The sequence below is a fragment of the Staurois parvus genome, unplaced genomic scaffold (assembly GCF_062004578.1).
Source record: "Staurois parvus isolate SC_StPar_1 unplaced genomic scaffold, SC_StPar_1.0 ptg000299l, whole genome shotgun sequence".
NCBI classification, from domain to species: Eukaryota; Metazoa; Chordata; class Amphibia; order Anura; family Ranidae; genus Staurois; species Staurois parvus.
Genome location: NW_028318095.1, coordinates 14,951,727 through 14,970,757, shown reverse-complemented (window position 1 = coordinate 14,970,757; position 19,031 = coordinate 14,951,727). Strand labels below are relative to the sequence as shown.

Genomic DNA, 19,031 nt, shown 5'->3' with positions numbered 1-19,031 from the left:
GTACTCTGGCCTGCGGGGCGGGTTTGATGGTGGCGTTGTTGGACATGATGGAGAAGTCAATGGGGGGTGGTGTCCGGGCTGGAGGGAAGACAATAAACTCGGTTTTGGAGAGGTTCAGTTTAAGGAAGTGGAGCGACATCCAGTCTGATATGTCGCTCAACAGGTGTGTGATTCGGGCGGAGACCGAGGGGGTGAGGTGGGTAGTTGAGAGATAGATTTGTGTGTCGTCGGCATAGAGGTGGTAGTTGAAGCCGTGAGAGTGTATGAGTTGGCCAAGGGAGGAGGTGTAGATGGAGAAGAGAAGGGGCCGGAGGATAGAGCCTTGAGGGACCCCAACAGAGAGGGGGAGTGAGAGGGAGGTGGTGGCATTATAGGTAACGCTGAAAGAGCGTTGTGACAGGTAGGATGAGAGCCAGGAGAGAGCAGAATCTCTGAGGCCGAGGGAGTGTAGTTTTTTGAGGAGGAGGGGGTGGTCGACTGTGTCAAAGGCCGCAGAGAGGTCAAGGAGTAGGAGCACTGAATAGTGGCCATTAGCTTTGGCGGTTAGCAGGTCGTTGGAGAGTTTGAGTAAGGCAGTTTCGGTGGAGTGTAGGGGACGGAAGCCGGACTGTAGGGGATCAAGGAGGTTGTTCTCGTTGAGGTGAGAGCATAGGCGGGCGTAGACTAGGCGCTCGAGGAGTTTAGATGTAAATGGGAGCAGGGAGATGGGTCTGAGGTTGTTCGGGTCATTGGGGTCCAGGGAGGGCTTTTTAAGTATGGGGGTGATGTGTGCATGTTTCAGAGGGGAAGGGAAAGTGCCGGAGGAGAGGGAGAGATTGAAGATGTGGGTGAGGTAGCGTAGGATGGAGGGGGAGGGAGGTTGTAGGAGTTGTGTGGGGATAGGGTCAAGGGGGCAGGTGTTGAGGCGGGCATCAGAGAGGATCTTGGAGACTTCTTCGATGGTAGTAAGGTCAAAGGTGCGGAGTGTTGGGGGAGCTTCAGTATGAGGAATGTAGGGTGGGGTGGGAGAGGAGGTCAGAGCAGTGGTGGGGCCGTGGGAGAGGGGTGTAGAGGGGGTAGCTGAGTGAGGGGGAAGGGGGTTGGAGGGAGTTTGAGCAGCGACGAAGTCCCTGTGGGTTATGTCGAGGGGGAGGGGGGATGAGGGGGTAGCTGTGTGAGAGGGGACGGGTTGAGAAGGCGTGTGAGTTGCGGCAATGTCCTTGCGAATTGTGTCAATCTTGTTTTTGAAGTGATTGGCAATCTCAAGGGCAGTGAGTGAGGTGCTGGGTGGAGGTGGGGGTGGCGAGAGTAGAGAGTTGAAGGTGGAGAAGAGTCGGCGAGGATTGGAGGAGAGGGCCTTGATGAGGGTCAGGAAGTAGGCTTGTTTGGCAGTATGGAGGGAGGAGGTGTAGGTGTGGAAGGCAGATTTGTATCGGGTGAAGGCTTGTTGGGATTTGGTTTTGCGCCATAGTCGCTCCAGGGCACGACTGTGTCGTTTGAGGGTTTTGGTGTGATCAGTCTGCCAATACATAGAATACAGTATGCATGCAGAAAGAAAACCGCACTGGACTGCATTTAATGTGAACTAGCCCTAAAGGGCAGCAGGTTTAGTTCTCAGCACAGCTAGAAAACTGACTATACTAAGCTCTCCTGGCTAGTGTGGCCAGTTTTTAATAGGAGAGCAGTAGGACTGGCAGTAACATCGGAGATTTGTCAAGCTTAGCCCTGACTCATGTGGTCAGGCACTATAGCTAGCTTCTGTGTTCTTCACCTATAGCAGCCCCCTTTCCCAAAGGGTAACAGGCCTACCGGTACTCCGTTGCCCCCAGGACCTATACACAATGCTATAGTGCCTGACCACCATGCCGAGGCAGGTGTGAACTGAGCACAGCAAACAGGTACTTGCGGCTGGCAGACAAGCAGAGTGGTTCAATGAAAGTCTAGGTACAAGGTAGGCAAGGTTTAGGGTACTCAATGTCAGAACCGTAGTAGAAAGGCAGACAGAGTTCTGAGAGTAGTCAATCACCAATCCGAGGTCATACACAGGGAAATCCGATTAGCAGAGCAGACAAACAGGGAGCTTGGAACACATATAACAAAAGCAGTATCACAAGCATGAGACTACAGGCTTGGCTGGCTTAAATCAGGTTTGGTGTCCACCCAGAGACTGGCCACATCAATCACCTTGCAGGTGAACAGACAGACAGGGATGCATCATAGCTTAAACCAGGATACTAGAATAAAACCAGCAGCTGTCAGAGTACAGGAGCGTTTACACGCTCCTGACAGGATTTCACATAAAGACAAGAATATAGTACAAAGAGAACAGGATACTTTTTCATACAAATACAGCAGGCATATACCAGTAATCTTACATTTTGGGTTGACATACTCTTTAAATTGGGTGCCAAGTGACATTGGTCATATTTGTTTTTGGCCTGAGAATTCCTTCAAATTAGCTATAGAATATCTCACAACTTACATTAGAGAAGATTATTTGCTTACCATACCCCAACTAGTCTTCTTGATGGTATCCATACTTTGGTACTATAGCATAGGCTCATGGAATGATCCTTTTTTCACATGTAAAAAAAATTGGAAGTATTTACATACATCACAAAAAAAAAAAAAGAAAAAAAAGATGATGGAGACTATGTGCAAAGTCTGATATTTTACTAGCAGAAATACATATAGTGACCCCACTCCGGACACCCAACTATTTAGTCTCCCTTACCTCAGATCTTGGCCTTCTTTTGGCTCATTCTATCCGCATGCACACAGGATTCAAGAAAATGTACATCGCACACCACAAGCCAGCAATCTATTTTATTGTTCACACATTTTTTTTTTTATTGTTCTGACATGCTTCACTAAAACAAAATTAATGATAAAGCAAAGATTAAGCTGTTCAAGTGGAAAGCATAGGAGCGAATAGTGCGGACTGTGCTGTGAAAAATAAAGTTGATTACAGGATCATCACTTGGTGTGCCATTTTCTTGAAGCCATACTATTTTATAACCCTGCTTCACCATATCAAATTTGTTACAAAGGTGGAGCTGTACTGTAAACAGCAGTTCTATTAGAATCATGTTTTTTTCCCTCCCTATCTTCTTATACTTGTGTTCTTCTGTTTCTTTAGGTAATGGCGCTACAACAGGGTCCTGCACAGAAGATCCCATTTCTTTCAGTCATCTTGTTTGGCCTCCTGAATTTCAGCAATGGAGGTGCCTACTATGGCATGAAGCCATTACCTCCACAGATACCACAGTACCAGCAGCTCGGACAACAGATGCATCACATGCCAATAGGAAAAGATGGCACACCACTTGGGCATATGGGAAAGGAGAAGGCACACATGCCACATTATGGAAAGGACATTCCTCAGATGCCAATGTTTGGCAAAGACATGATGCCAAGAAAAGACGGCAAAGGTATTGGACGAGGTAATATAACTATTCTATTACTATTCAATGTACTATGTTCTTTGTTGCCAAAAGCACATTAAAAACACTGTACTTAACAGGTCCTCAAATGTTCTAAGTAAAGGGTTAGTTCCCTGTCCTGAAGGCTTTAGGGGACCAGACTGTGGCCAGTAGAAGTAGAAAATGCCCCAGCATTAGTGGCTAAGTGGTGAGTGGAAGTAAAAATGCCCCAGGGTTTGTAGTCAGGAGTACAAAATGACCAAAGGCATTATTCTTTCTCCAGGGTCAATTGGAAAAAGAATAATGACCCATCCTTGGTGTGAAAGGAAGGAACAGTGAACTATTTTGGTATCAGTAGAAATAGTGTCCCATCATTGGTGTCAGGGGAATGAATAGTGCCCTATGGTTGGAATACAGAGGAGGAATTGTGGCCCATTGTTGGGTGTCAGTGGAAGGAATAGTGCCCTATTGTTGGTGTCAGTAGGAAGAATATCACATCAATGGTGTCAGTGGGAGGAAATGTGACCCATTTGTAGTGGATAGAATTGTGCCCATCGTTGGGTGTCAGTGGGAAGAATAGTGCCCCAATAATGGTCTCAGCGGGAGGAATTGTGTCCCATCTGTGGGGTCATTGGGGGGGAAAGTGTCCTATGGGCTAGTTAAGAGAAAGTAAAGGGCCACATACAGCCCTTGGGCAGGGTTGCCAACCATCAGTAAACTTATGGACAGTTTGTAAAAATCTGTGAATTTTACACCCATTACAACTGTCTATAAATATCAGGGGCTGATAATTTGTCATGCTGTGTTGACTGTTGTAAGTGTAAACCAGTCAAGTTACTTGTCAATATTTCCATATTGTGTTTTTACTGTTTAAACAGTGATAGTCTTAGTTTTTAATGTCATTGTCAGTAAAAAATGTGCTCCGTCAGTAAATATTCCATGTTTTATCAGTAAAAAATGCTGTGGGAGGTTGGCAGCAGTGCCCTTGGGCCACAGTTTATTACACATAACTATGGCTAAAAAATGTTCGGCATTGGAAATATACCATTTCTTTTTGGAACCAACATCATGAGCCTTTTAATAAATGGGCAAATCTAAACTTTGGTGAAAATGACTCAATAAATAGATGTAATTCTTCTCTTTTCCCATCTTTATATTTTTGCATTCTGTTAATTATTATTATTAATACAGAAGTTTACTGACAACTGGTGAAATATATACTGGTGAAAAGAGCATTTAACCTGTTTACACTCTGACATTGCAGCTTATGTATGAACTGCTCTTGACCAGTTCTATGTTAAGGAGCTATCCATCCTGTGAAACTGCATATACAGGACATTCATTCTTTGTGAATACCAACAAAATTGAACGTTTCTAGGCTGTTTTCTCTCCAGGTCAGATGTTCTTCATTCATGAGAATAGAGTGATTCAGCAAAATACAGCATTATGGCCAATAGATAGATCTGATGTGCCTAGGAAATAAATATTTACTATTGTTGATTATTCATATAAATAAAAACCTCCGACCTGGAAAGAAAATGGCCTAGCCGCATTCAATTGTTTTGGCATTCACACAGAACAAATGTATATGAAATTTCAAAGGATGAATAGCTCTATAAACACACCACCAAGTCAAGAATTCAGACAGTGTGATTGCATTGTACTCCCGGTGATTACTAAGTTAATGAAATAATTGAAAATGTTATAAAAAATTATCTGTGCAGGCATTACTGAACGCCTTCTGAAAATATCTATTTCTTGCTTGGCTGTTATACTGATCCTTTGGGGTTAATATTTTTTGAATCCTTATTTGCATAATTTCTCTCAGTATTTGGAAGCCAAAAGGTTGGCAAAATGGTCAGGCAGCTGGCATCATCAGAAGGAAGTTGAAGCTCATGGAGGGGGCAGGGGCCTGAACATGGCGCCGTGAGCTTGTGAGGTGAAAGCGCTCCAGACGCCAGCATTATGGCAGCTGTCTAATTGGACCGCTAGACACCCCACAACTGGACCTACTTGATCCTGATGGCCGTTGATGTGGGTGGACCCTCAATGTCTCTTGTGGCGCGCCTGCCCCTTACTCCTGGAGTGTGCTCGGTCTTGCTGGCTGGAGTGGGAAGAAGTTCCCATGGTGTTGGCACGGTTCTGGTTCTCAAACTGTGCTGAGGAGGTGGGGGACACCAGAGGGACACCTGTGGTGGATGTGGAGGTGGAGAGGTGCTCGACAGTGATGGTGAGCCCTGCCTAAAGAGCAGAGCAGTGGAGAGGACACTGGGACCCTGGAGTGCCTGTCAGTGGAGGAGTGAGGAGTGAGGAGGAAGGAGGAATCCCCAGGTAGGATTGAGCACAGAGGGATCCCAGGAGAGATCACTGACTCGGATCATATTTGAACGAGCATGAGACCCTGAGACATCTGTAATTACAGGACACTTTGGACAGATTGCATTTCCACACAGACCCCCCTCCCCATGGTGATTCTGTATGCAGGGCCAAGAGACTCTGGAAGAAATGGAAGAGTGCATACAGGAACAGAGCCAGTGAACCAGGTCCGGTCAGTGATGGTGAGTTGCCATGGGCAACGACAAGACGTTTATGCCAATATTGCTGTGTTTGTGTGAAAAGTTAAATGTATGCATGTATGCATGAGAAGTGGGACTGGGCAGTCAGAAGAGTAAGGTGATGGGTGATCTCAGAGGTCAAGGGAGTGTGATAATATCACATATTCGCTTAAAGTTATCCAGGACTGTACATGTGACAGTGAACAACTAGGAGGAGGGGCCTTACATAGGTGCGATAATATCATATGTGAGCAGTGAACATATAACCAGCAGATAAGCCCAAGCAATATGAAGAGTAGATCCGCTAAAGGAGGAGGGGTAAAAACCCCACAATTGAATGCAAATATGAGTACAATTAAGAAATGTATCTCTGGACTTTTTTCTTGTATTGACATATAAGGACCTGAGAAACAACAGGAAAGAAGTAGAAAGTATGACAGGTAACAAACTAGACTGTCATTTGGAATGCAGGATGGAAATTTGATGAATTAATCTATAAATACTGACAATGTAATAGAACAAAATGTAGTGGATCAACAGGGAGCTATATGTCAAATTTCTACAAAAATCGAGATGGTGGAAGTATTCGCAAAACTGGAATGTTCCATGAAAAATGAAATGGTGGCGATTCATAAGGACCTGGGACAAATGTTAACAAGAGTGGAAGAAGTAGTAGACCATTAAATTGGAAATGCAAGTAGAAGAGATGAAAAGTTAGCATACAAATTGGAGGACCAAGAGAACAGAGAGAGGAAAAATAATCCGGGATCTACCAGAAAATACAAGAGAAGAGGACCTGCGAGAAAAAAATAGAGTGTGTTTAACCTCTTGATAGGAAGATCAGACACAGACCCTTTAAAAAGTGAGTGAGTGCATAGAATTAGACGTCCACCAGGAATTACATCAGAATGTCCAAGAGATATGATTGTCCGCTTCCATCATTACGAGGAAAGAGAGAGAATATGGAAAAAATTACATAAGACTCCTGAAATATAATTCGGAGAAACAAATTTGTAGGTTTTTGCGGATGTAGCTTCCAAGACTTTATCCAGAAGAAGAGTGTTGAAACCGTTATTAGATCAGATGATAGAGAAAAGAGTTCAGTACAACTGGGGGTTCCCGGAGTGCTTGATTTGGTGGAAAGATGGGAAATCGGCAAGATTGAGATTTCCAGAAGAACGAAGACTTTTCTGAAAAATTGGAACTGCAGATTGTTGATATTGTGGGGTGGACAGAGGGGTCTAATGAGAGAATGGAGTTAAGAAATGAGACATGGCAACAAGTAAATAAAAGAAGAAGGTAACCGGAGGTGGGGTCTGGGGGGGGGGGGGAGAAGAGGAGGGGTGAAGAAGGGGAAGCTAATTTGTAGCATTGACTTTTGGACTGGGGAGTTGGGTCTCCTATGCCAACTTAGATGGTTTCCCCCTTTTTTTTTCTCTCCTCCCATCGTTTGCCTTCCCCTATGTTCTCCATCTGGTTTTCTAGTAATGGCGGGGCGTCTGAAGGCTTATCATCAGGTCACAAAGTACAGGAAAGGAGAAAGGGAAAACAAAAGAAAAGAGAAGCCCCCATGTTGATAAAAGGGGGTCAGGATAAGTGTGCATGCTCAGAGCCATACCCCAATGTAGGAGTCACGAGTGGGGAATTCCCATGGCAGATTCCAGGGCAATACATAGGCCAGGGGGTTTTTATGGGTGGGCTGGGTGGGGGGAGGGGAGGGAAGTGAGGGGTGTGGGGAGGAGGAATTTTTGGTAGGGTTGCTGTCCAGGAGTTAAATAGCATTTGTTTCCCTACCTGTAAATGGAAATGTAGAGTTGAAGAGAAATAGTCAACAGATATGAGTTTGATTAATATTATGACTTATAATGTGAAAGGTCTAAATTCTCTGACTAAAAGACATCAGATACTTAGGGAAGTGCACCAACATGCTATAGATGCGGTATTCTTACAAGAGACACGTCTATCTTATGATACCAGTGTTAAATTTTGCTCACGGTACCTTCCAACCTGGCATTATGCGGATTCACCAATAAGAGGTTAAAGGAGTTGCAATTGGATTTGCAAAAAATATAGGTTTTTGAGGTTGAGGAAAAACTGGTAGATCCAAAAGGTCGGTACTTAGGTTTAAGTTGACATTGGTGAATATTTATTGCCCAGATAAAAATCCGGAAGTATTCCTTCTAGATGTGCTTGTGAAAATTATGGAATTTAAAAGGGGGGGTCTGATCTTGACAGGAGATTTCAGTTGTTGTTTGGACCCATGTATGGATGCGTCTTCGAGTGCACAGAGGGAGGGAGTAAAAGTAAGAATATTGAAAAGGTGGTTACATTAAAATCAACTAATAGACACATGGAGAGTAAAACATCCCAGAGAAAGAGATTAAACCTTCTTCTCTTCTGCGCACAGCTTGTATTCACGATTGGACTATGTATTAACAATCCCGGGTTAAATCTGAAAGAGGAAGAGGTTATGTCTGTCTTGCTCCTGTCACAGTGAGACCACGTTTGGGAGGTGAGGGAAATAAGAGGGCTATGTGGAGACTAAAACGAGACACTTATACAAGACCCCGAAATAGAGAAAAGGTTAAGGGAAGAGTTAGAGCAATTTTTTGCTCTGAATGAAACCAAGTAATTATCGGCGGCTACAATATGGGAGGCACATAAAGCCTATATGAGGGGAAACTTCATTGCCTCAGGAACAAAAAAAAAAAAGAAGAAAGATCGTGAGAGGAAATTAAAGGGGGTAATTGAAGAGTTATATGAACTAGAACAAGCACATGCAAAAAGCAGGATATAGATTTGCACTGGAATATTACCCTTAAAAGAGAAGATCTGAAGGAAATATTGGAACAGGAAACTAGGACAGTCTGTAATAGAGTTTGAAAGGAAAGACACCAGTGGGGGAATAAACCAGGTAAACATATGATGAAAAGATTGAAGGAAAATAAATAAATTATATAGAAATAAATTAAGAATGATGACGGGGAATTGATATACTCCACCACTGGTATCGCTAATATGTTTCAAAAGTTTTATAGTAGGCTTTATGAGGTGAACCCTATAAATCAAAAAGCAACAGAGGAAGAAAAGAGGAGGAAAAGACAAGAATTCTTAAAGGCAGCAGACTTACCAAGAATTGCAGAAGATAAATTAGCATTCCTAGAACAAGTAATTTCCCAGGATGAGCAGCCCTGAAGAGTATGGCAGGAGGAAAGAGCCCTAGTCCTGATGGACATACAGTGGGGTATTATAAGAAATTAAAGAGGTATCGGTCCCTAGACTCTGTAGATATATGAATGCGTTGGGAGAGGGAACGAAAATGACAGAGGAATCACTGCATGCATATATAACAATTATTCTTAAAGAGGGGAAAGATAGTTCATAATGCGCCAGTTCTAGACCTATATCACTATTAAATACTGATACTAAACTATTCGTGAAAGTACTAGCTTCCAGGTTGAAAGAGCTGATGCCGGAGAGGATACATTTAGATCAAGTGGTATTTATCCCAGGAATGGAAGGGAGAGATAATCGTTTAAGAACACTGATCCTCTAACAAAAAGCAAAAAGAGGAAGGCAGCCAACAATTATACTATCAATTGAGGCAGAAAAAGCCTTCGATAGGGTAGATTGAGGATTTATGATAAATACGCTAGAGGCAGTAGGAAAAATGGTGAGGTGGATAAAGGGGTTTATAATGACCCTTCAGCAGCAGTTAAGGTCAGTGGGTCCCTGTCAGGGACCTTTAGAATGTATAATGGATCTAGACAGAGATGTCCATTATCCCCGTTGCTATTTGTATTATCCCTGGAACCACTTTTGGCGTCGGTAAGAAAGAGCACAGATATTACAGGAATTAAGATAGAAGTAATACATAAGGTAGCAGCGTAAGCAGATGATATGCTGTTTTATATTGTGAATCCTAGATTGATGTTGCCTAACTTAATGTGATTATTAAAACACTATGAAAAGTTATCAAATCTCAAAATAAACCCCTCAAAATCTAAGATCTTAAATATTAACATGTCAAAAGGCAGAGATGTTGATCCTGCAAGAAGATTTTCTATTTACATGGAGGGAAAAAGAATTAGGGTACCTGGGAATAAGGTTTTTTTTTTTAATTTAAATTTTTATTTGATTATTTTATAAAAAAGATATCACACAAAGAAAAACATGTATATACATAACATTATAACATGAAACCTGTATTATCCATTGCACCCTACTTCTCCCTCCCCCCCCATCCCTCCCCCTCCCCTCCTCACTTCTCCATCTAATTTTTCTTTTTTCCCCTTCTGTCTCAGTATCTCTTTATCTTATAAAATTAGGTAGCAAATTTCTAACTTCTATATTATATTCTATATTCTGTATTTCCCCCCTTGTTCCAATTAGTTCTGTGTATATTTTGGAGGTTTTAAATTTCATCCAACTACACCATATTTTCCTAAATTTTCCCATTTTACCATCTTCCATATAACATAATTCCTCCATCCTCCAGATACTCTCCACTCTATCTATCCAATCCCCGATTTTTGGTCCCTCAATCACCTGCCAAAACTTAGGAATCAGACCCTTTGCCGTACTAATCAAGTGATAAATAACTTTATTTTTATGTATTTCCAATGCGGGCTCAAAGTAGTAGAATAAACATTTCGAAGGATCTCTTTGAAAATTTACCTCACAGATTTTCTGAATAAGTTGAACTATTTCCCTTCAAAAATTCTGTATTTTCGGATGGGGAATAAAGTTAACCTCCTCAATAAAGGACGTTTATCAAGTTAATTATATCCCACTAATAAATGAAATTAAAGATGAGTTGAGAAGACTCTCAGTGGGGTGGGTCTCGTGGATTGGACGTATCAATCTAGTCAAGATGGTAATAGTCCCAAAAATCCGGTATAAGTTTCAAATGCTCCCAATATATTTACCCAGATCTTTTGTTAGGATAATAAGAAAACTGATGCTGAGGTTCATATGGGCTAATAAGAAACCAAGAATTAAGTACGAAACTTTGTTATAAAAAAGAGAAAGGAGGATTAAATCTGCCAAATATGAAGTATTACATGTTGGTGTTATTGTCACGGGTGATAGATTGGACACATAATTCACAAGAGAAATGTTGGGTTAAAATGGAAGGTATATCAAGTAATACACAATTAGAGAGGATAATTTGGATTACAAGAAAGTTTCAGGTTATAGATGAAAATAGTAGCACATTGACACAGGAGGTGTTGAGAATTTGGGATGATTTGCATAAGTCAATGGGTTGGAAGTACAATTCATTATTGATGCCGCTGGTGGACACAGTTTTTTTCCTCCAGGGAGAGATAATATCTCAGGGAAAATGTTTAAAGATAGAAATGAACAGTTAAGGGATATAGTAGATCAGGGGAAGTTATGCACTTTTCAAGCGTTAAAGAGTAAAAAAGATTTATTTTTTGCATTAGATGAATTGAGATACTATCAATTAGGATATTTTGTCTCAATGCTCCCCCCAACCACTGAGGATGCTGAAGGACATGCTTCCATTTGAAAAAATGTTGAGTTCTAAGATAGTATATAAACATGTAACCTCTAGGATTTATAAGAACCTAATTGAACCGATGAGATCTGAACCTCCATTATTCTTGGACAAATGGGAAAGAGAATTGGGTACAAAAATGGGGCAGCACAGTGGCTAAATGGTTAGCACTTCAGCCTGGCAGTACTAGGGTCGTTGGTTTAAATCTTAGCCACAGCACCACCTGCCTGGAGTTTGCATGTTCTCTCTGTGCGGGTTTCCTCCGGGTACTCCGGTTTCCTCCCACACTCCAAAGACATGCTGGTAGGTTAATTGGATCCTGTTTAAATTGGCCCTAGTATGTATGAATGTAAATTAGGGACCTTAGATTGTACACCCCTCGAGGGTTAGGGACTGATGTGACTGTATAATATATATCTAAAGCGCTGCGTAAATTGACGGCGCTATATAAATACCTGAAATAAATAAAAAATAAATGACCAACAGAAGATTAAAATGTTTAAGTTAATGCACGGGGTGATGAATATGAAAACAGTTGAAATAAATTATAAATGTTTATTCAGATGGTATTGTAAACCGAGTGTGGCACATAAACAATGAGGAGAAATATCACCACTATGTTGGAAGGGATGTGGGGCAAGGAGAACAATGGCACATATATGGTGGCATTGTCCAAAAATACAGGTGTTCTGGCAAGATACAATTCAATATATACAGTATATTTTGGGGACATCTATTCAGAAGGATCCGTGAGTGTGCCTTTTTTTATGGGTCAGAGATGTCAGTGAAACAATATAAAATAGTATATTATACCATCTGATCAGTGCGGCAAAAAGTCTAATCCCTACATTTTGGCAGGTACAGGACCCTCCAACAATGAGGGACTGGATAGATAGGATCGAATATATAAATAGGATGAAAGAGTTACGCCATATGGAGGAAGACAAAATGGAAACATTTTGAAAGGATTGGATTAATTGGTAATTTAAAACAGAGTTGGAGAATTAAACTGAATCACTAGATAACAGAAAATAGGGTTGTAGATATAGGTTGATAAACAGGGAAGGAAACAGATGGTAAGAATTACTTGGACAGGGGTAATTTATTGGGAGGGGAGGGATTAGCGGGGGGGGGGGGTGGTAACGGGGTTAAAGCTGTTTTTTGGGAATGTATGTGTTTGGATAAATTATATATGGTTGATTTATGTATTGCAATAAAATTTAATAAAATATATAATACATAAATTATAAAAAAGAAGGCATTTGAAGCTGAATTCGAAGAACTCAGCCACTTTCTAACATGTGCTGGCTTAAAATGGGTTAACTCCAACGAGGTGCATGCCACCTCCCTAATTTAATTTATAACTTACATTTGTGCTGAGCACCGGGAGTACGGTGTGACGGACGTGGCATCAGACCCCAGCCCTTCTCACCAAACTTGTGACCGTAGGACAAGCCAATCTAAAACCGCGCTGTCACGTGCCTAACAATGCCACACCCAGCTGCACCCTGCACACCGATGTTCCAGTTAATTGGGCAACGATCGACGTACCGGCAGCCTGAATGCGATTGTTACTGGTTCAGGTTAATTACGCAATTAACCCTTCACACTGCCACCACCTCCTTTTTATACAGAGAAAGAGGAAACTCAGCAATACACTAGGATGATTGGTTAACCGTCAGTATCCCGCTATCTCTACAGACCGGTTATACAGAAATACTGTATTAAATACTCATAGTAGTGTTCTTCAGCGGCAGGGACTCGTAAGTTACATTCAGGAGCTATAGAAACAGTTCAACACTTTTAGAAAGTAAGATTTATTACCAAAAGGTCGAAAGGGTGCAGTAAAAATATTTACAGAAAGAAGATGTAACACATATATATATATATATATATATATATATATATATATATATATATATATATATATATATACAGAACACAACAGCACAGCAAACAGATAACAGAAAGAAGTTTAGGTAAATAAGTACTTGCCAAGTAAATGCCTGGGGTTAGCAGATCAAGTTTCAGAGCAGAAGGGTGGGGTTGGACAGCAGAGGGGTGGGGTTGGCATAGCAGCTGTCATATGTGAAAAGAGTATCTTCTGCCAGAGCTCTGGGAGTATGGCGATAGCTCAACTCCTGGCGCTCAGTTAATATGCCAGAAGTCAATAAAAGAGATAAGTCCACAAAGTGGCATGTACTTCATAGGCCTTAATATATAGTTAGCTAGCATGGAGTTCAGCTCTAAAATATGTCCAAACCCAAAAACAAAAATGTAATATACTGCAGTTTGTCAGTCCTTATATGAAGTGGTTTTCTTTAGTTTTCTTTTTTCAGGCTCTTTTTCCTTTATTTTCACTTGGTGATACTACCAATAATACACTTCCTCTCCAAGGGTGACAATGCTCACGCATCATATTTTACCAGTACAAAAGAAAAAAGCTAGCACTATGGAATTATTTTCCTATTCTTCATAACATAGATAGGTGTTGTCCTGTAGTCAGATGCTCTGCTCTTCTGTGCAGCAGAACCTGCGCCTCGGTCCAGTGGTGTCCTCACCATCTTTTTTCCCTGGCACCAGTATCTTTAGTGTGGGCACCCAGCTGTGACAGCCGGGTGCCCACTGTGCATGCATGAGAAGAGCTGCGCTTTGTGACTGGTCCGGCAGTCTTCTGGGACCTGTCAGTGTCCCAGAAGACGGGGAGGGAGGACAACTCCATGGAAGTGGGAGTGGGTACCTGTCAAACTTGGGTACCCGCCCCCCCTTCCACTCCCCAAAGGTCTGCAGTCTCTGGTCATCTTCTGTACTATGTCCGCAGTCTCTGGTCATCTCCTGTACTGTGTCCGCAGTCTCTGGTCATCTCCTGTGCTGTGTCCGCAGTCTCTGGTCATCTCCTGTGCTGTGTCCGCAGTCTCTGGTCATCTCCTGTGCTGTGTCCGCAGTCTCTGGTCATCCCCTGTGCTATGCCCGCAGTCTCTGGTCATCCCCTGTGCTATGCCCGCAGTCTCTGGTCATCCCCTGTGCTATGTCCGCAGTCTCTGGTCATCCCCTGTGCTATGCCCGCAGTCTCTAGTCATCTCCTGTACTATGCCCGCAGTCTCTGGTCATCTACTGTACTATGTCTGCAGTCTCTGGTCATCTCCTGTAGTATGTCCGCAGGCTCTGGTCATCTCCTGTACTATATGTCTGCAGTCTCTGGTCATCCCCTGTACTATGCCTGCAGTCTCTGGTCATCTCATGTACTATGTCTGCAGTCTCTGCTCATCTCCTGTACTATGTTTGCAGTCTCTGCTCATCTCCTGTAGTATGTCCGCAGGCTCTGGTCATCTCCTGTACTATATGTCTGCAGTCTCTGGTCATCCCCTGTACTATGCCTGCAGTCTCTGGTCATCTCATGTACTATGTCTGCAGTCTCTGCTCATCTCCTGTACTATGTTTGCAGTCTCTGCTCATCTCCTGTAGTATGTCCGCAGGCTCTGGTCATCTCCTGTACTATATGTCTGCAGTCTCTGGTCATCTCCTGTACTATGTCTGCAGTCCATTGCTTCAGAATATTTTTTTTCTTGTTTTCCTCCTCTAAAACCTAGGTGCGTCTTATGGAGCAAAAAATACAGTATTTTGTAACCTTTAAAATAAATACAGTATAACGAAACACTTTAAATGACATATTTACAAGAGCATAAAGGAGCAAATATTACCTTTTTGTTTGTGGAGTTTTGATATGTTTTAATTATGGAAGCCACCATGACAGTGAAAACAAGAGGTAAGGAAACAAGTTTAGTGTCAGGAATCAACAGCTGAGAAGGCCAGATCTGCTTAGCTACACAAGGAAAATGAGACCGGACTATACAGTACATAGTAAAGTAAATTTATTAACAGTAAACAAAAGACATTCACACACCAGCAAACATAAAAATACAAATGAACTACAACCATATAACCAAAATGCCTAAGCAACAGGAAGTCTAAGTACAAACAGCAATATGTAGAATATATACAAGGTGAGGAGCACAGGTTGAAGAGAATACCAGTTATGTAAGGAAGAGGGGAACCAGGAATGTGATCAGGAACAAGGGGAGCAGATAGAAGGCAGCGGGGTACAGGATGCAGGGCAGAAGCAGGATGAATGACACTGATGCAAGGTGTATCAGCAGAAGAGGGCCTTAAAGTATAACTAAAGGCAAAACTTTTTACGTGATTTTGCATTTCCAGGTAAAAGGCACAATGCCCTGCCCAGGCCTCCGGGCGATCGCCGAGGAACACTGACAGGGGAGAGGTCTATATGTAAACAATACAGATCTCTCACCTGTGAGCATCAGCATGCTGCTTTGTATTGCTCTGCTTTTGGTAAAAATTTAAGGTCAGGTCAGTTGACGCTAAAGTGATTGTAAAGTCTTCTTTAAAAAAAATAATAAGCATGTTATATTTACCTGCTCTGTCCAATGGCATTGGACAGAGCAGGTAAATATAACATGCTTATTATTCAATCCTGAGCTGCGCTGCCTGTGTATGTAGAAACAGACATCATGGCCCGGTCCTGCTCCCTCGTCACAGGAGTTGACTGACAGTAGCAGGAGACAATTTGTCAGGCTCCGCCCAATGGGATTTCTAGTGGTCCACAGTACGGGATTTCCCAGGACGGGGAGTCTAAGTCTCAGTCTGCTGCGGCGAGGACAGGGATCCCTGACACCGGGATCCCTGACACAATTGCTTTTGCTGCTCTCAGCCAAGCCTGTGAGAGTGGGGAGAAGAGAGAGAGAGCCGCTACAGACAGGCACAGCGCTGGATCGAATGAGGCCTCAGGTAAGTATTAGGGGGGGTGAGGGGGCAATACTACCTATTTTTTACCTTAAATGTAAAATGAAAAATTTAGTGGCAATGCCATGGCACTAGAAGTAACCATTTGAAGACTGGTGGAATAGGACAGATCAACAGGCTGATGAGATGGATGGATAAACAGACAAGCAGATTTTTTTACACGGATTTGACTTCTGAAATTCCTAACTCAGTCACAAATGCTTATGTAAGGATGACTGTATTGCAAGTGTGCCCTTTTTCTGCTTGTTTGTTTAACTTTCAAACATTGACACTTCAGCTATGGGTAGATCCCCATGGTCTGATGGGTACTTTCATGACTTGATCTGTGAGGTTTCCATAGAGTTTCCCAGTCTTCCATTCATCTTTGTAATCTCCTGCTGCATTCTTCATAATATCAATAAAAGAAAGTCCACATGCAGCTGCAAGACTTCCCTCCTAACAATGTGGATGGGAGGACTTTACAAGTCTAGTATATGGTTCTTGCTTCCAAAGTCATTCAGGAAGTTAATGGTCACTCAATCATTCAGCATCTACCAATTATTAAAATATTGGATTTGGGTAGACTAATCCTCTAATAACCTGTTTGCAAAATCTAACCAAATCAGTAGAATTCAGACAATTTAACAGATCGAAATTTGGCTGGTTCAGCAGGAACTGGCTTGAATTTCGACTGATATATGGGCAAGCTGGTTGAACTGAAGTCAACCAGTTGACATCAGTCCAACCAGCCGGTGGTTTGGGTTTTTTTTGTGTGATCACTGCCAGCAGCTATAACCTTCAGCAGTGAACATTAAATTCTGATGGCGGGGAAATCTCCCACTTCCAGAATACAATAGGACAGTGGGAGGGATTCCCCCATCAACACTGACTGTGTTGATGGGGGAATTGAACGACTTTCTTTCCTTCAGCAACAGGTTGAGCTTGGGAAACTAATATACCCAGGGCCATCTTAAAAGCATCATGGGCCCCTGGGCAAAGTAATGCCCTGGGGCCACTACCAGCTTGCCCCAATTTACACATTTACTCTCAAGAATTAAAGTATAAATAGTTGATAGTATTAAAATATATACTTATTAGTACCTTATATTTACATTAGTAAAATACATTTTAAACAAAAAGAAAACATGGCATAAATCAGAGACTAATTAACACAAAGGGCACAATAGAGGGAGGAGGCAGAAGGGCACAGTATGAGGATGGGGGGGAATCAGGAGGGCACAGTACAGATTCTGGGACACTGCCCAGGACATGGCCTTCCCATGACAGCTTATTTAACTGCATGACTGTCCCAGAAAATCCAGGACAGTTGGCAATTACGATGTAAAGAAAAATTATCATGGGGCCCCCAGTGTACATGGGGTTCCCATTCATTAAGACAGCCCTAAATATACCAACTCAGTAGTTAGGGTCAGCTGCTGATAGTTGGTTGTGAGCCTCAGAGACCAGATGAAAGGTTCTGACCAGCTGAGTTGGCACTTTTCCTCCAGGTCAATAAGAAGCTAATCCTACTGTATCGAACAAGGAACACAGATGTGATAACAGAGGCTTTTTGTCACCAAGCTTGGGTTGTTTAGAAAAATTAGTTAAGTAAGTAGCCATCTATTGTTATGGCTATTCTTGGTGAGTGACCAAGGAAAAGAAAGATTATTTATTTGACATAAGTGCTGTCTAAACTAGAAACACTGTTGTGAGATCCTTTGTTGCTTTTCTGCCAATTTCCACTAACTATTCAGTGCATTTAAAATATAATTAAAGCAAAAAAACCTTGGTTCTAGTAATGAAGGTTAATTTTTAGGATTTCTAAAGATAGAGGTAGCAGAGGAGTTAGCTTAGTTAAAGCTTAATGAATAACTCCAGGATAGGCAGCAAAAAAAAAAAAATCACCGGTTAGTTCACCCCCCCTACACAAAACACTAAATCGTTAATAAAATGTTTACAATCCTTACCATTTAGGAGAAAAGTCTAATTGAATTTTCAGGACCTCATCTCTGTAATTCAAAAGATAACAGCCTCTGCTCTGCCAAAGGGGAGGTGTAACAGCAGAGATTACATTATATCCTCTCCTCTCTCTCTGCAGTAAAAGGAAACTACATTGCCCATCATCCACAGGGAATTGCAGTGAATGTGGGTGGGTACACTAGGCCTGTACATGTCAATTGTATCTGCAAGTGGGGCTGAATTACATCACTGCTTCCTGGAGAAAGAACTACAGAAGCCATGTGCTAAGACCAGTGGCTGGGGGAATAGCAGCTACCGGTCTTACAAACAGGAAAACAAAGCAAATTAACAGTTTGATTTGAAAATAAATAGGCTATTTCAGAGCAACTATTGAGTGAACCAGAAGATGGATGACATTTTCAGTGAAGGTAGGAAATCTGCAACAAGTACATGTATAGAAGTTCTTGCCCGGAGTTCTGCCTTAATAAAACAATGGGTCCCGATGGCATTCATCCCTGAGTTTTAAGAGAACTTCGAAAAATACTTGTTGGAATTTTTATGGATCTTTTTAAACAATCTCTTCTAATAGAAGAAGTTCTCCATGACTGGCAGACATCTAATATTGTACCTATCCACATGAAGGGCAGGAAGGTAGAAGTTGGCAGTTACTGGCCAATTAGTTTAACGCCTGTTATAAAATTAATGGAATCACTTCAAATAGAAAGGACCATCGATCGCATAAAAACACATGACTTGCCGCAGCCAAAGCAGCATGGCTTTACTGAGTGCGGATCA

At 42.1% G+C, this 19,031-nt stretch overlaps 1 protein-coding gene across 1 annotated transcript in view; it reads left to right on the top strand.

Annotated features, from left to right (window-relative positions):
• COL8A1 (collagen type VIII alpha 1 chain) overlaps window positions 1-19,031 on the top strand; it is a 162,624-nt gene that overhangs the window by 130,155 nt on the left and 13,438 nt on the right. Inside the window, exon 4 of the mRNA XM_089682951.1 lies at window positions 3,119-3,422. Coding sequence (XP_089539077.1) covers window positions 3,122-3,422 — 301 coding nt within the window. The 5' untranslated portion in view covers window positions 3,119-3,121. The remainder of the gene's footprint in view (window positions 1-3,118; window positions 3,423-19,031) is intronic.